Source organism: Sceloporus undulatus, chromosome 5 (genome assembly GCF_019175285.1).
Source record: "Sceloporus undulatus isolate JIND9_A2432 ecotype Alabama chromosome 5, SceUnd_v1.1, whole genome shotgun sequence".
In the NCBI taxonomy this organism is placed as follows: Eukaryota; Metazoa; Chordata; class Lepidosauria; order Squamata; family Phrynosomatidae; genus Sceloporus; species Sceloporus undulatus.
The window spans coordinates 167,636,231-167,662,819 of NC_056526.1; the positions used below are offsets into that span (position 1 = coordinate 167,636,231).

Here is a 26,589-nt window from a genome sequence, read left to right on the forward strand (position 1 = left end):
GCAGCTTTATTTTGCCCTGTCTGTATGGACCCATTTGTTTTCTAATATGCTTAGATGGAGCTTTTGTCAAGGAGTATTGTGTTTTTATTTTGTTATGCTTTCAATGTTTTTTAACTTCTGTTTTTAATGTGTTTTTTAAAGTAGTACTCAGGTTTAATTGTGTTTTAATAGGGTTTTGGGGTTGTTTTTTTAGTTGTACTGTGTTTTTAAATGTCTGTAAGCCACATTGAATCCTATGCTGGGAACAAGGAAGGTTATACAGTCTGCCCTTGCCTTACGTGGGGGATCCATTCCGGATCCCGCCGCGTAAGGCGAATTCCGCCTATGCTCAAGCCCCATTGAAAACAATGGGGCTCGTGCGCGGCGGCGCGGGAGCGCGCGGGGCGCAACGGGCGCGCGCGCCCATTCAATTGAATGGGACACTCTGCCCCACGCGCACCCCGTGGCTTGAGTGCGTATGCTCAAGGCCGCGTATGGTGCGCCCGTGTATGGCGCGGGCGCGCTGTAAATTAAATAAGTAAATAAACTGATAGATGTAGAAGTTATTACTCTCTTTGTCCTTCTCTTTTAGCTCTGGCCTATGCCTGCATGTCTGCTTTTATTCCTAAATACCTGTATAATTTCTTTCTAAAAGACAATTCACATGTGATTCAAGGTAGGTTATCTGTTTAAATTATATTCTAATAAGCTGCCCCCAAAGGCCTTTATACAGTTGCGTGTCTTTATCTGTATATAGTTTTAAATTTGTAATCTGCTTCTCAATCTAATGGAAACTGTCATAGCCATAATAACAAATACCAGAAATCAAGACTTCTCGCTGGCTGTTTATGAAGATCTTTAAATTATCTGCTGCCATTCATATGCTGTAGAATGTAATTCTGTAATCTTATTTACAGTGGCTCACATTCTAATTTTTTCCTTTCCCATTCATGTATGGGAGAATGTTGACTTCCACAAATGCAGCCCTTTATCCATTTGAAGCATCCCTGTCCTGTATTATAAAAGAGACCATTTCCAAGGATCTGCCTTCCCTCCAGGGTCAGATTTGTAAGAGACTACAGACAAAAGGGTTTGGGGTATGAATGGGAATGCTGTTCTGTGTTCTAAGGGAAATCTTCACATCCAGTATATTGTGGCACTGCACTGTGAAATGTCTTCTGCTGCCTTGTGCAAAAGTTCTTGGAAGAACCCCATGGAGTTGCCTTATAGAGAGTCTGGGTCACTGGTCCAGGTCTATTCTGGCAGTAGACATTTTGAAGCACATGAACTGTTTTCCAGCTCTGTGAACTTGGATCTTTTTAACAGTTGAAATTTAACAGGAGATTGAACCTGAGACCTTGTGTTGTACTCCTTAGGCTTTATGCAAAGAGATCTTGTAATACTTTGTGACTAACTGAGCAAAATATTGTTGTACCATAGACTTTTATAGACTTGGTCTATTTCCTTAGATGCATGGCTGTGCAACAACATCTTTTCTTCACATAGGGGCAAAACAGACCACCCAAAAAGGGCAGATCGGGGATGCCCCAGAGCCATAGCAACTGCACACGTGCATCCCCATTCTGGCCCATTGCCGCCACTTCAAAGGGACTTCTGAAAAGGAACTTTTTTATTGCTCCTTTTCAGGGTGACTTTTACGGGTTGAGAATATGGATTATGTAAAATGCAAATTTTACTAGATGATGTTGCTATATATGATTGTTTCTGAGCCACTGGGAAGATAGGAAGCTGCTGTTTTTATAGTCAGATTAGTGTCCTGCCATTAAACTATTCTCTACTACTATCCCCTGCTACTATAATGAAACAGAATGCTCATTTGCTACTTTTTAAGTGTATTTACTAAAGCATACAGTGGTCTCTAAAAGTATGTTAAGTTTACCAGTAGGGTATTGGTCACTGGCTGATGGATTGTGGGAGCCATAGTCTCCAAGGTCTGAGCTAAATACATGGTTATTTCCATTTTCATGATTGTAGCAATTCAAAAAAGGGTCAGTGTGCTACCCCATGATTCTGGCAATGGTGTGCATGGATACACACACACACACACACACACACGAAAATGTGTGCTTATAAATAAGTGCCTCCATACTGTTCTGGCTATATGCCTTGGTGGTTTTCAGCATTTCTAGAGGCCATTGAGTGGAAACTGCTAACCTTGGAGTCATCATAGCATTTCCAATTTTAGAACTTTGTCCTACACAGCCACAGTATAGGCTTTGACAATACTGTACACTTTTTGTATATGAACATGCAAGACCAGTTAAAGATTTATACCTATAGGATATCAAATTAAATGAGGGAATAATTTGTATCATCTGAACTAGTGCTATTTGTCTGAATCCAGCTGTTAGGTTTTCATAGGTGGATGTGTGCTTTCAATAGTCACTTAATTAACCATGTAATCCCACATCGCAATTATATTTTAAGAGCCAAGCTATTCAAATAAAAATGACATTTTAACAAGGTGTAGCATATCCATGAGGAACCACTGTGAGCACGAATTTCTTGTTTAAAAAGAAATGTGCTTTCAGGAAGCTAATTGTAAATTTGTTTTCATCAGCACATAGCTGAGTTTATGTGATTAGTGGATTTAAATACTTTACCTGTGGTTGGTGAATATATTAGGGACATAAGTATGTTAATGCTGCATGTGTGAAGAGAGCTAAATAGTGTAAGAACCCTTTCCATAGCTTAGAGAGTCTTTTGGTTTTTCATACTAGAATAAAAGTTCTAATTGAAGCTTTGGGGCAAAATTAAAAATAAGAGAAGGGAATTCTTACCCAATATTCTTTCTGCTCTGCTCACAATGTAGCTTGTGTTGTGTTGTATTGTCTTGTATTACTTTATTTATACTCCACTTTTCTCCAAAGCTGGGACTCAAGGTGGCTTAGAAGATAAAAAGAAATAAAACCAAAAACACAATTACAGGTAGCTAAAACATATAAAAGTTATATTTAAAATAGCATTTAACTGTCTATATAATTTAAAAGCATTTAAAATATCCAGTTAAAAGCTTGTATACTCAATTCTGGATCAAAAGCCATTTCTGTTGGAAAATGAAAGAAAAATTGCAGAGTCTTGGGCCCAAGCTACATGTTACTTTAAAGACAGTGTATGCAGTTGCACCTGTACTTTTAAATTACTTATATCAAAGCACATCCATATTCAACCCTGATCTGGATCAAGACCATTCGTTATACATGATTTAACATTTTCATGTGTTCCCATCCCAATATTTCTCAGAGTGGATATTTTTAAGATAGGTAGCACCCCTCCCCCTCTTCCTTTAGCAAGGGTTGTAATGTTGGAAGGGAAGTTGAGAATGGGATCAGGTTTAAACATCTAACTTTATATGCAGTCATCACATCTGATGGAGTGAGTCTACAGAAATTTATACTGAAAGAAACTTGATGTCTTGATCTGGAACAGGTTGTGTTTCCAGGCCTATTTCAGGATTCTTTCAATGGCAGACACTGACACACATTGCTGCTATGGCATAAGATTATTTGATGATAAATGATGGCCTCTCAAGGTTTATATAGTGCAAAAGTAAACAAAGAAAATCAAAGTATGCAAGCATGACCCATCTCCTCCATAAGTATGAGAACTGCACAAGCAGGTCAGCAACAAAGAACAGTTTACTCCCTCATTAGTTCTCAGCCTTCATATCTTTTCTGAATCTCAAACTACAAAACGAATGCCAAAAGTATCCAACAAGGTAACTAGTACAAGTTAACTCTTTCATACCTCTGAGCAGCTTTTAACATTGGCTAGCAAGAACTCTAAAGCCCATCTGTCCAGTGGCAGGCCCTCAACTTCCTGAACATGACAATCTTTAAAGTATCTCAGAATTCATTGTTAGTTTTTTTTACAATGAACACCACAGCCACCTGCACCCCTTACTCACTTGTGAATAAACAAAAAGTAGAGGGCAATTGCATGCACTATTTTCAAACTGTAGAGCTGGGGGAAGGGGCTACTGTGAGTCTAAAGGTCCAATTTTCTGCCCCTGATATCCTTCATGGGCTGCCCAAAATACTAAAGAAATGGAGGGGTACAAATCCAGAGGTCCACTGCTAGTTTTGAAAAACTGGTATTTTTAAAATTCAGTGGTGCAGCCCGCTCTTCAGCTGTGGAGTGCAAAGAATACTCGCACATTGCCTTGATCTTAGTGAGGAAGGATGTGTTTATAGTTCTGGCCCATGGAGACAAAACTTTTGGAATTATTTGTTCTTACATGCAAGAAATAAATAAACAAAAGATGTACACACCCACCTGCAAACTATTAAAAGGATGGATCGCTATTCCTGGGGTCTTCTAGAAAGGATCATTCTCCCTTTTATGGCCAGAGGAATTGTGTTAATATAAAGTCGAAGGCTTTCATGGCCGGCATCCATAGTTTTTTGTGGGTTTTTCAGGCTATGTGGCCATGTTCCAGAAAAGTTTCTTCCTGACGTTTCGCCAGCATCTGTGGCTGGCATCTTCAGAGAATTTTTGCCTGGAAAGGACTTGGGTATATAAAATGTGTGACCTGGAAAGGCAGGAGTGAATTTGCATGTATATTGTTTTTGTTGCTAATGGCAGGCCTCAGGGTGTGAGGGTCTGCACAAGAGGATTAATGTCTGCTTGTTTAGTGCTCATTGTCTGCTGGGAGATTTCTCATTTGCATTTGTTGAGTCTTCATCTTGCTGTCTTTCAGGACTGGTAGTCAAACCTTGTTTACTTTAAGGGTTTCCTCTTTCCTGTTGAAATTGTCCAGGTGTTTGTGGATTTCAGTGGCTTCCCTGTGCATCCTGACATGGTAGTGGTTGGCATGGTCCAGAACTTCAGTGTTTTCAAACAGTATTTTATGCCCAGGATGGTTTGTGGCATGTTCTGCTACTGCTGATTTTTCTGGCTGACCCAGTTTGCAGTGTCTCTCATGTTCCTTGATTCTTGTTTGCACACTGTGTTTGGTGGTCCCTGCGTAGACTTGTCTGCAGCTGCATGGTATGCAGTAAACTCCTGCGGCTGTGAGAGGGACTCTCTGGTCCTAGGCTGAGCGCAGCATTTGCTGGATTTTCTTCATCAGTTTGTAAACCATTGGAAGGTTGTGCTTCCTCACCACTTTGCCTATTCTGTCTGTGACTCCTTTGATGTATGGTAAAAATACCTTCCCTTTGGGTTATCTGATGTCTGAGCTGGAATAACCATTGGCCTGTAAAAACTGGTGCCAAATAAAATTTGTTAGTCTTGAAACTGTTGCATGCTACTTTGTTGATGTTACATCCTTTGATTTGATACAGCTCAAGTGTATGTCTGTGAACTATTATTAATATAAATGAAAACTGGCATAAACTAATAGCTGGAAAACCCAAACTGAAAGTGGATTGTTTTTTAGCAACTGTAAAAAAAATTATTAAAAGGCATGTAAAAGTATTAATCCTGCCCTGCACCAGTAGAGATAAAATATCCAAAAAAGTATCTCCTGAAGAAAATATGTTCTCTGTTTGGTTGAGAATTTTTTCAGAAAAAATAAAAACGGGTATAGCTACAGAAAGGCACAGAATAAGGTCATTGCCCTCAATAAGAATTCTGCCACCCCAAATGAAATTTTCCTTCATTCCCCAAATTACCAGCATACAAGCAACATAAGATTCAATTGTAGATGTAGAAATGCAATTTCTAGTTAGTAAGGAAATATAAGACAGAAAATATAACAGCAAATACAAGAATTCTGTGTGTGAACATTTTTTCAGTATCTCACTCTCTGCAACACTAGAAATTTGGGGATTGAAGAAAAATTTCATTTGGGAGAACAGAATTTTTGTTTGAAGGGCAGTATCCTCATTTTCTTCCCCCTTAGTTACACTCATGAATAAGAAAAAAGAACCATAACTCTTGTGCAGCTATGGATCAGTTGTAGTGAGTATTTTGAGATTGTCTCCCTTTTTTATTCTTGGAATGGCAGTTCCACAAAACAAACTTTGACTGTGCTCCTGAGGGTAAATTCCCAGGGAAAGATATTCTGAAACATCTTTTCCTTTTTCTCACTCATCAGAATACCTAACAGTGTTTTCTCAGATGATTGCATTCCATGACCCCGAGCTGAGTAACCATCTCAACGAAATTGGCTTCATTCCGGATGTAAGTGAAAATGCTTCTAATAAATTTTTAATTAATGCAGTGAGAGAAGAAAGTTGAGTCCATCTGAAAGATTTGTTTATACATAATATAGTCCCAAGCAAATGTGATACAGGTTGAATCTCCCTTTTCAGGAATTCCCAAATCCAAAATACTCCAAAATCTTTTGCTTGTGTGGTTGAGGTCCTGACACCTTTCCTTTCTGATGGTTTAATGTACACAAACTTTATTTCATGTATACATTTATTTAAAATATTGTATAAAATTAACTTCAGGCTATTTGTATATCTGAAACATAAAAGAAATTTTGTGTTTAGACTTGTGTCCCATCTCCAAGATAACTCATTCTGAATATATATACATATACAGGTATTCCAGAATCCAAAACACTTCTGGTCCCAAGCATTTGGATAAGGGAGACTCAGCCTGTACAAAAAGGTTTTGAAAAATGATAGCAGCTGCCATTACAATGAGCTAGGTGTTCTGTTGAAAGCTGTTATGTCACTTAACATGCTATTGACTTCCAATATGTGTGGCAATTAATCTCTTGAGCTTTTCCCCACTTCTAGCTGTTCTTTCCTATCTGAGATATCTACTGTCATCTGTCATATGGCACAATCCTATACATGTATACTTAGAAGTAAGTCCCATTGAGTTCACTGAGGTGTACACCTAAGTAAGTGGGCATACGGTTGTGGTCATAACAGACAATGGCCTAAATCATATTATTAGGGCTGACTAGAGTAGACTCATTAAATCAATGAAATTTAATTATGTGTTGACTTGCCATTCAATAATTGAGCCAATGAGTCTACTCTGGTTGTGACTAACAAACAGGATTCCAGACAATATGTATACTACAAATATTTATTACTGGTTTTAAAATCATTTAACTGTCATGTTTTTCCCCAAAGGATTCTGAAAGCTGTGCCCTGATTGCACAAACAGCTTTCTTTGGGAGTTCTTTTCCTTCTGTGTTATCTGTGCCTCTTGAACCCAAAGTTCACAGTTTTCCATGAGCAGAATGCTATTTAGGTCTTACCTAGATATTACAATGATGATCTAATGATCTGTTAGCTATCTAGAATTGCTGTTAGATACACTGATCAGCCCTCATTTTCTGGAAACTCCCTCAGTACCAATATTCACAGTCTTTGCTGCAAGGATTTTTAGAAGCTGGTAAAGAGGTGATAAGAACTATATAACTACCCAGAAAATAAGTTATATTCAAAATTGCATTGTCCATGCCAATAGGTTTGCAGCTTATAGCAATCCCACTTGTCATTTGGAAAAGAAAATCTTCATTGTATTTCAGTACCTGTAACAGTTCAGGATCCATCAAGGTGAAAGATACACACTTCAGCAATGATATGAACCAGATTCTCATGTTTGAGTGCTAATCCTATCAAATCGGATGCTGATTAATCTCTCAGGTTACTGCTGTAAAAGAGTTTTTTTCTTGGCTCTCTTATAGTACACAGCTTGTAGAATATTGAACATTACTGAACAATAAGCGTTGTCAGTTGTTTTAATACCCACATTAAGTAGTATATAAAGCAGGTTAGTAAGGGAAATGGAGAAAGCAATTTTTAGAAATCTTCTTATAGTTTATAAAAATGTATAAGGTAGTATAAAACAGTATCCTTCTGCCAATTGAATAAACATTACCAGTGGATCAAATCCTCCCCCAAACAAAGCCCCCTGCACAAAGAAATTATTTCCTGGCATGTTGGAGGACTATCCAGCAAATTTGAAGAAGAGAGGAGAAAGGAAACTTCTGTTTGAACAGACATTCATTTGCATATTGTAAGAATTAACCTGATATATCCAACAACAAAAAATTACTATGTTTCTCAGCCTTATAACATGAAAACAAGTCAATAATAACCAAAATGACCTTTACCACCAAGAAGAGGATGCGTACCCCTAAATTATTCCTGCTTTCTTTCATCTGCATTTTATGAATACAAGTCAGTTTTCTTCTTGCCAATAAATAAGAGGTTCTAGTTCTATTTAGCCATTACAGTTCTTAGCATAAACCCAGTTTTATTTGTTACAAGAAACTTTGGACCTAACTTAATGATTAAATAAATAAGTGTTACTGTTGGTTTTGTGTAATAATGCCACAACTAAAGAATATTGAAAAGGATGCTACCACCAAAACTGTCGTCCTTTAGGGGCCATTCAGACTACCTTTTACGCTGGATCAGGAACCGAATTATGCATGTGAAGTTCATATTTGCCCCAAATCGCCCACAAGCGAATCCGAGGCTTCCACACCCATTTCGGGGCAAATGCCCCTTAACACAGGTCATTTGGAAGTGGGGTAAAAGCTGTATCTTTTGGGGAAAAAACAGGTTCATCGAATATGAACTTGCCCCCGATCATGATCGGGGCAATTTCAGGGGAGGGATTTAGGTCAGAGGGAGGGCAGAGGGCAGAACTGGAGAAAGGGTGCCAAGAGGAGGGCACAGGACAGAGCAAACCTCTGCTCTTGCACCAGGCAGCTTTCTCTCTTTTATTATTATTTTTGACAGACTTTGTGCATGTTCTTTGCTGCAGATAGATAGATATATAGATAGATAGGATGTGGCTGCCTGCCTGTTCACTTTCCCTTTCATTTCCTTGCTTCCAGCTCTACACTTTGCAGGAGGCTTTTTTTCTTTGTGAATGCTACAATACGAATGTTACAATCGTTTCTCTTTCCAATTTGGCAAATTGATACAGAATGCTTTTGCTACTGTCTGTAATGAATTCAGGGGTAGCTGAGGGAAAGCAAAGGATGCATGGCATCCTTTTCTGGCATTCCGAGGTGTGGAATTTATTATTATTATTATTATTATTATTATTATTATTATTATTATTACATGTGTATGAGGCACTCTGGGGTGGCAAGGAGGGAGGATGCAGAATGCAGAGATGGCATTAGATTGCATTTTGGGGTTGAAAACGGGGCCAAGGGAAGATCCATAACCTGCAATGACCCAAATACCTATCCTATAGCACCTGGGATTACTTAGCAGTCTTCCATCCAAGTACTAACCAGGACTGACGCTGCTTAGCTTCCATGATCAGACAGAATCTAATGCCATTAGAGTATTTAGGCCCTAGCATTTACTCTACTTCTGCATTATTTAGAAACCACAAGAGGGAAACGGTGAGTGCCACACATTTTCTGACATGCTTCAGGTCTGATGGAAAGAAGAGAATGACACATATACACGTGGAAGGAGATGCATGTTAGAGGTTAAATCTTAAATGTTTTTTTTTCCAGCTTGTTCCTGGGGCAGCATATGCAACCCTCTGCACCATGTCCTACATTGATCAGTATCCACTACTGGCATATGTCAGCTAACAAAGTATTTGACACTGGTGTTCCTTTTTACAATGACTTGGAAGCGCTCTCTCTCTCTCTCTCTCTCTCTCTCTCTCTCTCTCATCAGTGATGATGAGGACGAGCAGCAGAGCCAGTCCTCAGGGAAAGTGTAGGAGACCTTGGTAGAATCAGTATAGGAAATGGCTGCTGTTAAGCCTCAGAGGAGGCATGAGGTGGGGGGGGCTCCTTGCTGAGGAGTACAGAAGCAGTGTTTTGTGGGCCCAAGAAGATGCCTCGGAAGGTGTGTGATCTCCTTGGGCAAAAAATCTGTGACTGACAAGACTTGTCAAGCCTATTGACTGTTACCCCTTCCTTTTGGTCAGTGACACTGCAAGGCACAGCCTACAGAATATCATCAGGGACGGTCAGGCTCTGGGTAGGAAACTGAAAGAGCTGCATGTACAGGTTGTCATCTCATCTCTTCTGCCAGTTGAAGGTCATGGTCCAGGAAGGGAGAGGAAAATAGCAGAAGCGAGATAATAGCTGTTACAGAGAAAGCATATGAAAGGGATCTAGGTCCTAGTAAATAAATAAAATAATAATAGGTCCTAGTAGACCACAAGATGAACATGAGTCGACAATGTGATGCAGCAGCTAAAAAGCAAATGCAATTCTAGACTGCATGAATAGAAATACAGTAGATCCTTGTTATATGCTGGGGTTTGGTTCCAAGATCCCCTGTGGATAACAAAATCCATGGATGCTCAAATCCCATTAAATATAATGACATAGCAAAATGGTATTCGTTATAAAAAATGGAAAATCAAGGTTTGATATTTGAAATTTATACTTTTTTTGAACATTTTCAAACCATGGATGCTTGAATCCGTGTATAAAAAATAGGTGTATAAGAAGGGCCGACTGTACAGAGTCTAGATCGAGAGAAGTAATGGTACCACTCTATTCTGCTTTGCTCAGGTCTTGCCTGGAAATACTGTGTCTAGTCCTGGGCACCACAATTCAAAAACGCTGTGACCATATAGAGTGTGTTCAAAAGAGAGCAACCAAAATGGTAAAAGGTCTGGAAACAGTGCTCTTTGAGTAGTGAGTTAGGGAGATGGGTATGTTTAGAAGATTAAGAAGTGATATGATAGCTCTGTTTAAATATTTGGAGGGATGTCATATTGAGGATGGAGCAAGCTTGTTTTCTGCTGCCTGAGAGACTAGGATATGGGGCAATGGATACAAACTACAGGAAAAGAGATTCCACCTAAACATTGGGAGGAACTTCCTGACAGTAAATGCTGTTCGACAGTGGAACATACTCCCTTGGAGAGTGGTGGAATCTCCTTCTTTGGAGGTTTTCAAACACAGGCTGGATGGTCATCTGTCAGGGGTACTTTGATTGTATGTTCCTCCATGGCAGGGGGTTATACTGGATGGCTCTTGAGGTCTCTTCCAACTCTATGATTCTATGATTCTTTGTTCCATCTTAAAAACAATTTTTTAAAGAAATATTGCAATAAGAATTTAGTCTTAATTCCTAGTCATACTTGAGTTAGACTCCTAGGGGGCAGTGTGTAATAAGAATACATTTCAAGCAGCTGCTGCTCCATGTTGCTGCTTTTCTTCAGTGCAAATCTGGGAAGCAGCTATTTGGTAGATTTTATCTGTTTTTGTCTCCGTAAGAGGAAATAATATGAAAAAAATGATTATAGTTTGTTTTGATAACTTTACTATTTATTTTTCTTCCTTGTAAAATGGTGCACTTTCCTGGGAAAGCCATTTTATCCTTGATGATGAAACCATATACTCATTTACTATTTTTAAAGTGTGTTTACTAATTATCATTAAGTCGAAGGCTTTCATGGCTGGCATCCATAGTTTTTTGGGGGGGGTTTCGGGCTATGTGGCCATGTTCTAGAAGAGTTTCTTCCTGACGTTTCGCCAGCATCTATGGCTTGGCTTGAATCGTGTATAGAAAATCTGTGTATAAGAAGGGCTGACTGTACTGTGTAAAGGTGAAAGCATCTTTTCTTCCCTCTATCATTTTTTTTCCTATGAGTAAGTGCTTTTATAGGTCAACACAGAGTTCTGAAATGGGGAAGAGTCTGGAATGAACATCCCATTTTGAGTTTGTACAAGAAATTTCGTACATAGAAAAACCATGTAAAATGTTTGTAATGAGCAAGAATATATGATGGAACATGTATTAGGTTCCCTACATGAAGCTTAAATTACAGCCATTATACACTACACTAGCAAAAGTAGTCAAATACAGATTCTAAGTGTTTAAATTGCAGTGTTGATAACAAATCACCATAACAGGTTTTTAACTACAATCCTAACAAATTTCTTATACTCATTACAGTCAAAAGCTTCAGAATTAGAACACTATTGTGATTGGAAATTTATAAAGATCTGTTTTAACATTGCTTTTCTTTCTTCCATTCCTGTCATTTTTATAGCTGTATGCCATTCCTTGGTTTCTCACAATGTTTACACGTGAGTATGATACTTTCTCATTTTTTTCTGTACTAAGGGTTGTTGTTGTCTAATATTAGGGGGTCTATGTAAAGTAATGGTGGGTGGGGAAGAAGGAACTGGTATGACCTTCTCCTGGGGCAAGGCATGGGAGGTACTGTTCTGGATCCAATTTTCCTTTATAAAAGAAAGTCAGTGGTGTTTAGTTCTGATCTAAACATACATAGATGTGTTGATCTTTGAACCTTTGTGAACCTCTTTACTGAAGAATTATGGTAGACAGAAGATTTAGGTAGGAACATACTACAAAGCATGGTCAATCCTGGTTAGTGGAATGGAAGACCACCAACAAATGCCAGGTGTTGTAGACCAGATTTCAGAGGAAGGAACTGACAAAACCCACTGCTAAGTATTCCTTGCCTAAGAAAACCCATTAAATTCATAGGGTCATGATAAGTCAACAGGCAACTTGAGGGCACATACACACACATACTGCTTCCAGTTTTGAAATTATTGTATATAGCTGTCCTAGTGACAACTACTTTCTGTTCCTTTTGTCCTACACTTTCTTGTCATCACCAGTCATTGTAAAATACTGTACTGATAAATTGTTATCTGTATTGTCTGGTTGGTTTGCTCACATGGCATCTCTGTTAAGCATTAGAAAATTGAAAATATGCTTATAGAAAAAAAGATGCCCTTGAAGACATATTTTTATGGGTAGAGAATGCTAACACAAATCATGTATTCCTTTACTTTGTCTTCAGTAATATGCTTTGGCATAAATACAGTGTATTTAAAAAAAGATGAAAGTCCTTGAGGTACAGGGTGTATGCATGTGCCTGTATTTATATAAAAGGGACAGAATTTATAATCAGCTTATTTAGACTTTTAATAATATCGAAATGACTAAATTGAATTTATGTCCTTGGAGAGGGTGATAAATGTACATACAAAAACAAATCTTTTCAAACAATATTAGATAGTGTTTGTACTTAACTCACAAATGTGGTAGAAAAATAGCCGTGTGTGTGTTTGTGTGTGTGTGACATACAGGATTGACAACCAGTTCAAGATTTCAAAGGCTTTCATGGCCAGGATCCATAGTTTTTTGTGGGGCTTTCGGGCTATATGACTGTGTTTCAGAAGAGTTTATGCCTGACGTTTTGCCAGCCACAGATGCTAGTGAAACGTTAGGAATAAACTCTTCCAGAACATGGCCACATAGCTCAAAAACTCCACAAAAAACTCAAGGTTTGTAAGTATTTTAATTATTTTACTAATGTATTCCCGGAATTGATTAAACACTGTGTTTGCTCATCACTGCAAACTGTGGTTAACCATGATGTACACATGCTTCCATAAGCCTTGGGACCATGTGTTCCCATGTTTTCCCTGTACTGCATAGTCTGGAGAAGGATTCTGGGGGCATTATGTATTTCCACTTCTCCTTAACGGTGACTTCCCTTTTCAGATGGACTAGTATAATGGTTAATGCTAACTAGCCAGCTTTGTAAACCATGACTAGAAATGATCTTGTTTTGGGAGTGTTCAGTAGTTACTGTTAAGCCATCGTCCCCGGTTCATATGATATGTAAAGCTGTGGCTTAATTGAACAGAAATCATAGTCTGAGCCATGCAGGAAGAAGGATGTGTGGAGGGAATAGCCCAAATCTCACTGTAGCCCATGTTCACCATGGTAAACAATAGTACAAAGACACCCAGTTCCTCAAAGTGGCTTTTTCATCACTAAATTGTAGCCCTGTTTATTTGAATACATGATTAAATTTGTGAACTTTGGGGTCTTGAATCAGGTGAATAAATCTAGCAGTGGATAATTATATTAATAATCATATTATTAGCAGAACACACTGTTTTAAAACAAGATACTGTGCATACTCAAACAGTATAGGACAACTCGACCACATGATAATATTACTCCTGTAAGACTGATTGTAGTCCCATTTCCTTCAACCTTCTTCTGGGCATTGGTGATTATAGCACTATGCCTCAGGTCCCTCTTGAGGAGAGGTATAACAATAACTGCCACATTGGGAATTACTAAATTAATGTATATAACAACTGTGAATGTGAATGACATGCCCTTATCTGTACAACAAGTTGTAAAATCAACTCTCTCTGCCTAGCCTCTGTGGTCATAATACTGAAGCTCAAACAGGGTGAATTAATTTTTTTGTTCATAGCCATCATTCTCTTTCCTCAGCTTCCTTCTCATATAATATATTTGGTGCCTTTCTTCTTGCCTGTTCATTGACTTTGGCGTATTCTGTCTCTTATCCAGTTAGGTTTAGGTCACAAATGTCAGGAATTGTACATCAACCTGTGTCGTCCTGTTTACGCAGACTTTTGTTCCTCAATCCCTGTCCAGATCTTTGGATGCAACACTGGCTCTTTCATTCTTGCAGGCTATGCTTTCCTTTCCCGACTAGGTCCTCAGAGGCAGAAAATCTCTAAGTGGTTTTTTTTCCTTGTCCTCTGTTGTACATACTTACTTTTGCTCCAAAGCAACAGATCCAGTTGAGCAGAGTTCTTTCTTAAATAATTGATCCATAGACTTGTTTAATTAAGCTGCTAATATACCAAGTAAGCATTTTAGTTGTGCCAGATTATTAAAAATTATATTGCTGTTCTAATGTGTATTTTTCTCACCTTGCAGATGTTTTTCCTTTGCACAAAATCTTTCATTTGTGGGATACGTTACTACTTGGGAATTCTTCCTTCCCATTCTGTATTGGAGTGGCTATTCTTCAGCAGCTAAGAGACCGGCTTCTCTCTAATGGGTTTAATGAATGCATTTTGCTCTTTTCTGATTTGCCAGGTATTTAGATCTGTCTTTATTTTCTTGTCTCCATGTTGGGTGCTATGTTTTCTGAAAGATATTTTTTCCAGTTTTCTCTCTCTCATAGATATAGATATGAGAGAATGATATCAGAAGAGAGAGTAAAACAGTTGATTCAAATAGGCTGTTCGGCTGCTCTGAAGAGGTATTACATTAGTTGTAGGCAGTATTTCTTTGAATTTTAGGGCAGGAACAAATTGACTAAGTTATATGAGCTTAGCAATATGAGAAAACTGAATCAAATGTGGACATGCCAAAATGTAGAACCATACAACGTCTAATAGAGATTAAAGTAATCTTTACTGACAGGATTCTTCAATTGTACTTACCATGGCACATATCCAACCATCTGGCAAGTACAATGCGTTCTAACCTTCCTACAAACATTGAAATTGGAATGGGTGAGGTATCTGTCCCATACATAATTGTATCGCACTTCTGACATGTTCTAACTACATTGAAATGCAGTGTGATGATCTCAACCCCCACCCTTCTTCTGAAGCTTGGAGTTGGAGGAATGTGGATTATCACATCAGCTACACTGTACTTTGGAGGTATTAGTAGTACTTCAGTAGTGCAGGGTAACTGCAGACCTTATTCCAGCACTGTTCCCCCACTCAGGAAGCAGTCTGGGACTCATCTGTGTTACACATGGCTTTTGAGCCATCTCAAACTCCTCCAAAGAGTGTGTGCAACTGAAGCTATTATTTCCTTGCTTACCCCATCCCCCACTTTGAGCACCAAGTTCCCAAGGAAAACTGGGACTTCTCTGCCTCATACTGTTTATCCCTACACAATTCAGAAGCACACATGAATGAAGAAACAATCCTTCATTCTACTCTCCTGAGCTCCAGTTTTGTTGCATGTACAGTAGACTGGAAAATAGACGGGAAAGTATTAGAAGTAGTTGCAGTATGGGAACTCACCCTAGGTCACTTGATGAGGTTCCATGGCCCAGTAAGGTGTTCCTCCCCCCAACTTATTTTTAGCGTCATTGAAATATTGAGTGAAATCTATCTCCCATTAGTTAATAACCTCCAAAGGAGGATCAGAATTACAATGATGGCATTAGAAAATATCAACAGATGACAGCACCTCTGAAAATCTAAGAAACTTCACTGAAATGTAGGAGATTAGGTACACATCAGATCACAGGGGAAGCCGCACAGCCCTGTTTGAAACAACGGCAGCTTCTCCAGAAATTTTCCCTACAGGCAGGAAAAACTGGCAGAGTGTTGGATGCTTGATTTGCCCCGCTCCAAAGGTGGATGCTTTCCTCTTTCTGTTCCAAGAAAAAGACACAAGAGTTGCTTGTTTATGAGAAGATTTCTTTTTTTGTCCCTGCCTAGTCCCGAGTCACTTCTGTTTGATGGCTTTGTTGAGGAACCAGAGGCAGATGTGTTTATAAAACATCCCTCAAAAATTCATCAAAGGTGAATAATGGTATTTGTGAAACAGAAGCTATGCATAGCTGCCAATATTTAATAGCTCACAGCGAAGAATTGGATCAAGAAGCCAAGTTTAGTACAGAAGGAAAATGATTTGTTAGCATACACCTCCTTACCAAAGATTTCTGTAATGTCAACGCCTGAAAGATTAATGTCATTTACCTAAATCTGAGAATCCTTTAATTATGCACACCTTCGAATTGTATCTACATAACGTTCGGTTATTAATTCTTTCCTTTTTACAAGGATAAATATGAGAAAACCCCAAATCTCCTATATGCATAGTGCACTGGTTTGACTGTTGGTATGACTCTAGAGACTAGGGTTTGAATCCCCGCTCAGCCATGGAAACCCACTGTATGAGCTTGGGCAAGTCACATTCTCTCAGCCTCAAAGGAAGGCAAAAGCAAACTCCCTTTGAACAAATCTTGCCAAGAAAACCCTGCAACCATCAGAAATGGTTTGAAAGCACACAGCAACAACAGCAATCATTTCTCTTACTGGTCTTTGGTATTTATATAGAGTTGTATGTGATGGTGTCCCTCCACTGATGGAATGTTCTCTGAACAGTGGAAATTCTGTCAGCAGGATGAGTAGGGGAGGAATTTTTCAGCTTCCCCAATAAAGTGCTTGGGTGATTGTTCAATTAAAACAACATGGGGGATGGCATGACAGGGCACAAGGATTAAATGCCGGTATTGCAGCCACAACATTGTGAGTTTGATCCCAAGCCCTAGGGTTGACTCGGCCTTCCATCCTTTCATAGGTCGCTAAAAGGAGTACCCAGCTTACTGGGGGCAATGGGCTTACAGATTGTAAACCACTTAGTAGAGAGTGCTTAGTTCACTATGAAGCAGTATAGAAATGTAAGTGCTGTTTGCTAAATGTAAGTGCTAATTACCTGATTTTTAATATCTCTAGGATTTACTGGGGTATCTCTGAAGTGTATATGCAGATCATTCATTTTTGTGTTCACCCAAAGTTTGAAGGCTTTTCTGTAAAACCATTTTTCATTAACAGAAAACATTCTGGTGTTAGGTGGAGAGTGGTGTATTATCTAGTCTTTAATTCTCCTATGCTTTTTAAGAACTACTTTTTAATGCTTGTATATCTTAGCATCATTTTATTTTGTTGCTGGTTTTCATTCCAGAGTTTTTTGTGGGGTTTTTGGGCTATTTGGCCATGGCCACATAGCCCGAAAAACCCCACAAAAAACTATGGATGCCAGCCATGAAAGCCTTCGACTTTACATTTTCATTCCAGCTTCATATGTTTTGATGTTTTCATTCTTTGCTGCTTGTTTTATCTTGGTTTTATTTGAGCAGTCTTCTGTTATTGTTTATTGTTCCTGTTTTATATTTCTAATACAGAACCCAGGAAGCACTAATTATTGGGTAGTGTAAAAGAGAATAGATTATTCTTTTAGAAAAGATAAGACCTCAGTAGAGAAAGTATTAGGTTTATTATGGTTTCATTAGGTTTATTATGATTTCATATGCTGTGATATTTTTATTCTTTGCTACTGTTTTATTTGTGGCATGGTCAGTTACATTTTTCTTGTTATTTTGTATTTTTAATATATTCTACAACAACTAAAGAACTCTGCTTATTAGCAGAGGTTTAAAAGTTCAAGAAATGCATCAACCATTTTAAAGAATGGAGCAAAAACCATAACTAAGATTTGCTTTGATATGCAAGAGGATGTTAAATAAGGTAACTTCTGCAGGCAATGTGTATGGCCTCTTTTCCCCACCACACCCGAAAATGTTAGGTTATTTGTTTGTTTATTTGCTTGCCTGAAGCTAGTTTTGTTGGATAATAAGTAAAATACTTGGGCAGTGAGGTTTATCCAATGCTGTTACCGTTCCTTCTTTCTGAGAGTGACAAGCAATTTGTCTTTCTACATTCCCTCTTGGAATTCAGGTTTGTTTGAAAGGAACAGGTTTCTGGTATGGATTAAATGATACAGACCCGACAAGATTATGCGCTCACACACTGTCCTGTTTATATATTCTTTTTACTGTGTATTTTATAAAACATTTTGTCTCAGCAATCACTCATTTAACCCACTTTTTTTCATGTGAGCTGTCTTTGCAGACAGGCTCTCAAGTGCTTTGCAGTAAAAGTACCCCTTGGTTGTCACCTGCATGCCATCTTAACTTGGTGCTTTATGTACTCTCTGCCAACCCCATAAAATACAGACTGAAAGTTTAAAATTGCTGTCGGAGATTATGGAATCCCTCTGAAGTCTGTGTGGCTTTGCTGTTTATCAATTATATTTTGACAAGGCTTTTAAGAATGCAGGATGTGACTGTGAGTTGCGGTATGGCATTTCCAGTTGCTACTGCCTCTTAATAGTCTCTCCATCCATGTGTGACAGGTTTATCAAATCAAAAAGATTAATTATTGGCTTTCTGTTGAAAAAGACAGCCATCCAGTTGCCACCATTTACATAGCAGATTCCTTTCTCCAGTTCATTAAACCTACAGGAAATAAGTTTATTAACCAGACTTAATTTTAGTGAATGGCCATTAGATGATTTCCAGACTAGATGGCAGTGATTTGAGAAATGGAAGTAGACTTGACTGGACTTCATTTTAAACCTTTTCCAATTATTTGCTCTCTTAAAATCTTTTTATGCTGTCTTTCCTTCACATAGCTCAGGGTGGTGCACACGATGCATCAGTCTCACACACTCAACCCACATACTGACAAGAAGTCTGTGCAACAGATGTGATTATAGGAACCCTACATACTCAAGTCATTTAGCAATTGAAAACTACTGGCAGTTAGGGGTGCCTAGAGTTATACAATTTGAACTTGAATATTGCCTGTGATAATCCACTGTGGTGTTTGCTAAGTCATACTGGTCTGCTATAATTACAGAAGCTGGAGTATGATGAAGTTGTGATGACAGCAGCAAAAGCCATATATCTTAAAAGTTAAGCATTGTTACAGCTGGGGGCTCCTATGACACTGGCATTGGGAATCCATTACATGCTTTAGTCCAAACTTTTTAAGAGCTATCCACAGTTCTAGACCGTATCCTCATAAGCTCAGCAGCTGAGGTGCTTCATTGAATGTTCAAACTAAAACCAGAAACAGATTCACTACCCCACTGATACCATGCAATATATCTATGGTCAGTTACCGTTAAATACTCACTGCTTAGTGCTTAGGATAGATGCTTAGGATACCAGGGATAGCCAAAAGGACAAACAGATAGGTCTTAGAACAGATCAAGCCAGAGATCTCATTAGAAGCCAAGATGATAATTGAGACTGGTGTACTTTGGCCTTATAATGAGAAGGTATGGATCACTGGAAAAGACAATAATACTAGGTAAAATAGGAGGCAGAAGAAGGAGAGGAAGACCACATGCCAGATGGATTGACTCAATATGGGCATGGGATTGCAGGAACTAAGCAATGAAGTGGAAGATAGGGGTTCTGGGAGGTGTCTCACCCAAGGGTCACAATGGGTTGAGCTCAACTTAGGGGCAGTTAACAGCAACAATAAAGAACAAAGACAGGCTACTTTATACTTGGTATCTGCTGAGGTTTGGTTTCAGAACCCCCCATGGATACAAAAATCCATGGATTCTTGTCTCATTTTATACAGTAGTGTCGTAAAATAGTGTCTCTTATATAAAATGGCAAAATCGAGGTTTGCTTTTTGGATTTATTTATTTATTTAATAATTTCAAGCTGTGGATGGTTGAATCGGTGGATGTGAAATCTGGATATGGGGGGCTGGCTATACTAAAGAAAAGTTGGTCCTTTTTCTAGAGGATTGCCTCTCTATCCATTGTTTAGTGAAGGGGTGAGCATAGTTTGCATACAATAAATTAGCATTTAATTTAGGATGTTAGTCTAGGATGCATTTTTCTTGTTAGGGTGGCTGTTCAAAGTATGCACTCGCAATTTTCACATGGCCTTCACAATGTAACATGCTGCTCCGGATCAGTGACTGCCAAGTTACTGGCTACTTGAAACTGGGCACTTTCAGTGGGAGCCTAATTCTCTTGAAACTATACAAAACAATCTGAATTTGGCCAGTGCTGGACATATAGACTATTAGTAATAGTGGGCCTAATAATTTCATGCAATTTGAAGCTACGTTTCAGCTAAGATTATATAAGCTTCAAGTCTTTTTATATCAAATGCATCACAATTTTGTTGTTTCCCAGCAGCAATTATATGATTTTGGTAAATAGCATCAGGCCTCTGAAGTTCAGATTCATGAACTTTTGTTTCACTAGTTGATTTGGTTTGTCTCAGTTTCCTTTGACAACTGTAACCATGACAAAATGTACTAAACTCAGGCTTCACATCATGCTAAAGGATGCCATGCTTGACATTTAGGATTCATCACCATTTGCCCTGATTTTTGCCACATTTTACTAATTTGCAAATTGCCTACATATTATAATTAGAGTTTGCAGCTGAAAACCTACCATTCACTTGAATTTTTGGAATAACCTTAGTATGACTTTTATTGCTCTGTAATTATCATTTGAAATTTCCACTTGATTGCATATTGGTACAGGAAAGAAGTATTGTTTGTCTCCAGTTAGATTAATTAACTACAAATCTACAAAGCAGGCTAAAAATTAAAATTAAAAATTCATGGTAGAATTACATAGTTACTTAAAACATGTACTGCCTCTTGGCCACAGTTTTGCTCTGGCTTCAGAAATGCTTACTTTTTTACTTCTGTCCATCTTCTTCTCCTCTCTTCAGAAATTGACATAGAACGTTGTGTCCGTGAATCTATCAATCTTTTCTGTTGGACTCCTAAAAGTGCTACTTACAGACAGTATGCCCAGCATCCCAGGCAAGCCAGTGAGGTAACGTGTACAAGAAGTTTAATGTCCTGTTTCTCATCGGACTATCAAGATGCACCAAGAAGTGACCTGGTGAGTGATTGTTGTTGTTGTTTTTTACAGAAAAGCTTGATGTTTTATTAAGTAGAAACACCAGAGCTCTTTCACACTACACTTTTTTAGTGCTTTGATTCCATTTTAACTGCCATGGCAACATCCTATGAAATTTTGGAGAGGGTCATTTAGGATACTCAGCCAGACTGCTTTAGTGCATCATCAAACATCAGGAGTCCATGGGATGTTGCCATGGATGAATCTATAATTGGACAGTGTGAAAGGGCCTCAGGTTGAGGAAGCCTGGGATGAAATGTGTTCTGCAACTGTCTGTATAAATGTATTACTTTGTCATAGTAATGTGTGTTTCAATAATTGTGATATTCAAGATTTTTACAGTTTACTCTACTCTTACTCTACTCTACACCTTATGTCTTTACTCTTCTACTATAAGACTTTAAAACAGTTTAATATGTGTGTTTTGTGTGCCTTCAAGTTGCTTCTGACATATGGTCACTCTAAGGCCATGGTGGCAAACCTATGGCACATGTGCTACAGATGACTGGCGAAGCCATTTTTCATGGCACATAGAGGGCGGGGAAGAGGAGGTTATCTCAAGCCTTCAGCTGCCTCTGGAGAGGCAGATGAAGACCTAGGAGGGTGTGGGGGGAGAAGAAGAACAGGTGCGATCCTATTCCTCTTCTTCCCCTCTTGTCCCCCCCCCCAGCCTTCAACTGTCTCTGGAGAGGCAGCTGAAGTCCCAGGAGGGTGGGAGGAAGTCCTGCCTCCAGAAAGCATAGGTCCTGCTCTGGAAGTCCCGTTCCTACTCGGAAGTCCCTTCCCCAGCACCGAGTAGCACCCGATGCTGGAAGGCCTTTTAATTTGGGCTCTCAGTCCTTGTAAGGTTTGCCATCACTGCTCTAGGCAAACCTGTCATGGGGTTTTCTTGGAAAGATTTGCTTAATACCACAAAAGTTTATATATATTTAATACTAAAGAAATGGGCCACATTTTTCTTGGAGAAGAGTTGTGCTATTCCTGTTGATGGGTCAGGTAATTAGGAAGAAAGGGACCATTGGTTTCCATACAGTCGGTCAGGACTAGACATTTAATTTAGGGTGCTGTTGAGAGACAAACTCAGAACTGGTTGAGAGTTCCATTTAGAATATGGCACTTGACAAGCACTTTAGACATTTGTGATTGAATGGGTTCTGGTTGCATATAGTATAGAAATGGGGAACCTCCGACCTTCTAGATATTATTGAACTCCAACTACCAACAGCCCAACTATCATGGCAAGGTATGATGAGATCTGTCGTCCAATAATGTGAGGAAAGTCAATGGTTCCATCTCATCTCCTGTAGAACTGAGTATGAAAATAGATCTACATCATATTGAGAGACTTCATTTAAGATGTATGTTTTTATTTGTGTTGACGTCTCTTAATTTTACTCTTAATAACCAAATGTAGATATTTATATAATTTCATTACATTCCACTTTCCTTGGCTATCTCTGTCAAATATTTATTGTGTTGAGCTTGCACTGTATCTTTGTTCTGAATGACCCAGCCGATTTCAGTAAGCTAGCTTCCCCAGGAAATAATACCTTTTTCTATCTTTACTGACTTCTCAAGCATTTTGAACTCTGAGCTGTTCTGTGGTTTGATAGCCATGTGACCTATATTTATGTTCCAATATCATTTTGATCCTAAAATTGCTCTGAAGAATGTGCCAATGTAAGTATTTCATCTTGTGCCAGGGCTTCTCTCCACTCCTATTCTCCAACTGTTTCTGTTGGGCCTTTTATTTCTGTAACCGAGATTACTAAGGCCTAGTCACAGAGCTGCTGGATAAGCTTTCTCTCCACTGAGGAATAATAGTGGGAAAGGATTCATTTTCCCTTCCCATGGAATTTGTGAAATGTACCATTTAGGAAGGCTATAGTTTGGAAGCCAATCACATATATACAAAACAATTAGTTGTAAGCAGGTAGCTTACATATTCTATATCCCTCTTATCTGCATCTACTTATAGAAATATATTTTGAAGAAAGGTATTTTTGTTGTTTTGTTTTGTTTTGTTTTTTGGTGGAAATGTCCTCTTTTAGATGACAGTCAAGGAAATGAGCTGAAACCAGATAACATTTTTGAGCTTTGTCTACTCTACCCTAGAAATATGTTAATTTTATTCCTCATTTTCTTTGAAACCTATTTGTAATATTTTGACAAGACTTAAAGTATAAAAGTACTTTCTGTCTGTCATCTTTGGAATCAGTTTTGATTTTTTTAACAGTAACATGGAAGATATGCTGAGAGCTTAATTACTAGGTCTTTACTTTCTATGTTGCTTTCCTGTATACTGTAGTTGTTTGATATTGACAGAGGTGAACATTAAGATATATTTAATGTAAAAAAAATCTTCACCTTTAGCTTTGGAACATACAATAAAATACTGATGGAAGATATATAAGTAGCAGTACAAAAATTCAAAACCTATTTTCTTAACAAATTTGCCTACATGTTCCTTTGTGTGGAGCTCAATTCATGACTTCCTTTAAAATTTGGTTGATTATTGGTATGTTCCATGTCTTATATGTTCTTATAAAGATCTGAGGTATGATACGCCATTGAAAAATGCAATATTCACATTTTTTTTAAAAAAGAAAAAAATACATATTTTTCTTTTACTGGAAAAAAGACGTAAACCAATTCTGTTGGATAAGACTTGCTTCTTATGAACAATTACTGCTAGCCCTTTGAAGTAGTTGCAATATCAGTAGAAATGTGCGGAATTAGTAAACAAAAGTCTGCAAATATTGCCTAGATGAAAAGTTTGTACTTTCTCTGAGCCAAATAGCAACCTTATCAGCAGAACTCCTTTGCTTCTCTACAATTCCCTTCACACTCCAACACACTCTGAATTTTACCGACATCACATCAAATGTCTTTATTTATATATGGTAATTATTTTCATGCCATGAGCAGCATTTCCCCTCAGTGTGCTGATCATTTCCTAAAGTAAACTCCTGAAGCCCATTGTCATAGTGCAAAGCAAATGTCGATGGTATGTTATACAAAGGAAACACAAACACACTTTCAGCAATGGGACTCTTTTTCTGTTTTGCTTTATTGAGTGTATCTTTCTCCATCCTAGCACATGCCGTACCTCAAGAAGAGTGCTTCAAGTGGCTTCATTTCTCTTCGAGAGGGAAATAACTGAGGCTTATGAGGCCCCACTGTAACTTATCAGTTTACTGTGGCAAAACATACATGTAGGGAAGAATAAACAGACATTTTGTTGTTTTTGAACTGCAGGTTTCTGAATTATTTACATAACTATTTCTCCCCCCTCTGCCAAAAAAGAAAAAAGCTATTCAAAGTTATGATCTGTGTTCTTTCAGTATCCTTCTGCTTCAGCCATAAAAGAAATACAGGGTGGCTGTCTTGTCCACTAATAATAATAATAACAACAACTTTATTTATATACCGCCTTTCCGCAGTGATCAAAGCGGTTCACAAGGCCATCAAATACAATTGTACAATACATCAAATACAAAATACGTAAAACCGTAAGTACATATAATTAAAGAAGCATCCTTAAAATCACAAATAAGAACATTAATAACATTAATAACATCTGTCAGTCATAAAGAGCATCTTTCAACAAACAATAATTTCTAATGGGAATCAGAAGGATATGCTGACCGGAAAAGATGGGTCTTTAAGGCTTTCTTAAAGGCATCTAAAGAGGAACTAAGCCTTATCTCCTCCGGGAACTTGTTCCAGTATATGGGAGCTACAGATGAAAATGCTTTTTGGCGAGTTGATGCCAAACTCGTCTTAGGATATTCAAGTAAGCATTTCCCAGTAGTTCTGAGAGTGCGGGGCGAATTGTATGGGGAAAGGCGTTCCCTCAAATAACACGGGCCCAAGCCATGTAGGGCTTTATAGGTGATGACCAACACTTTGTATTGAGCCCGGAAGCTGATAGGAGAGTGGAGAGATCTTAATACCGGTGTTATATGATCTGATCTAGAAGTTGCGACGACCAATCTGGCTGCAGCATTTTGAACTAACTGAAGCTTCCGAACCTGGTACAAAGGTAGCCCCATGTAGAGCGCATTACAGAAATCTAATTGAGAGGTTACCAGTGCATGTACTATTGTTTCAAGGTCCTTTCGGTTGAGGCAGGGTCGCAATTGGCGTATCAGCCGAAGCTGGTACCAAGTACTCTTGGTCATCGCATCTACTTGAGATGATAACTGTAGAGATGAGTCCAAGAGTACTCCCAAACTGCGAACTTTGTCCTTTAGGGGAAGCGTGACCCCATCCAGGACTGGATGACAAATTTCCCTGTCAGGACTTGGGGAACCTATCACGAGTACCTTTGTTTTCTCTGGATTCAGCTTGAGTTTGTTTTCCCTCATCCAGCCCATTACTGACCCCAGGCAGGCATCCAGAAGAGAGGTGCCGTCCTTAGTCACTGTGTCAGTCGGAGACATGGAGGGGTAGATCTGGGTGTCATCAGCGTACTGATAACACCAAGCTCCATGCTTCCGGATGATCTCTCCCAGCAGTTTCATGTAAATGTTAAATAGCATAGGGGACAGAATGGCACATTGAGGGACGCCCGATGTTAGCTCTCTTTTACGAGAGCTGCTGTTCCCCAGCCTCACCATCTGGAATCTTCCCGAGAGGTAGGAACGGAGCCACTGGAGCGCAGTGCCCCCGATACCCAACTCTCAGGCATTCCAGAAGGATACCATGGTCGATGGTATCGAAAGCCACTGAGATGTGCAAGAGCACCAGCAGGGACACATTACCCCTGTCGATACTCAGACGGAGATCATCGACTAAGGCAACCATGGCAGTCTCAACTCCGTGTCCCGCTCTGAAGCCAGTTTGAAATGGGTCCAGATAATCGGCTTCATCCAAGACAGCTTGGAGTTGAAAGGCGACTGCCCTCTCAATCACCTTGCCCAAAAATGGTAATAAAGAGACCGGTCTGTAATTACTCATCTGCAACGGGTCCAGAGAAGGTTTTTTCAAAATTGGTTTTACTATGGCCTGTTTTAAGGCAGCTTGTCCACGTCCTCAGTATTCACAAACTCAAAGTGATCCAGAATAACTAGGCACAATACCACAGAGTCTTATTTCCCATCTTTTTGGATCATGTTTGCCCTGTCTTACTCTGTCTGGCAACAGTTTTCAAGAATCTTCAACAGACCTGTGTTCAGATCCTTTTTACATTGGATTTATCATGAACTGAATCTGGGATCTTCAGCATGCAAAGTGTGTGTTTTACCAGTGAGATCTGGTCTCTCGCAACTTCCCAGTTTGTGAACCAATTCATGAAGTGATTTTTAAGAGAGAATTTTGCCACACAGAAGAAAAAGCCACAAAATTATTGTCTATTATCTTTTTTAATGTTATTTATTAGTTTATGAAACATAAAATAACATCAGATGATGTGTAACAA

At 38.8% G+C, this 26,589-nt stretch overlaps 1 protein-coding gene across 2 annotated transcripts in view; it reads left to right on the forward strand.

The window, feature by feature from the left end:
- TBCK (TBC1 domain containing kinase) overlaps positions 1 to 26,589 on the forward strand; it is a 99,818-nt gene that overhangs the window by 52,210 nt on the left and 21,019 nt on the right. For both annotated transcript variants that reach the window (XM_042468469.1, XM_042468470.1), the window contains exons 19-23: positions 572 to 655; positions 6,041 to 6,126; positions 11,908 to 11,944; positions 14,601 to 14,762; positions 20,974 to 21,149. In XM_042468469.1, the coding sequence (XP_042324403.1) occupies positions 572 to 655; positions 6,041 to 6,126; positions 11,908 to 11,944; positions 14,601 to 14,762; positions 20,974 to 21,149 (545 nt within the window). The remainder of the gene's footprint in view (positions 1 to 571; positions 656 to 6,040; positions 6,127 to 11,907; positions 11,945 to 14,600; positions 14,763 to 20,973; positions 21,150 to 26,589) is intronic.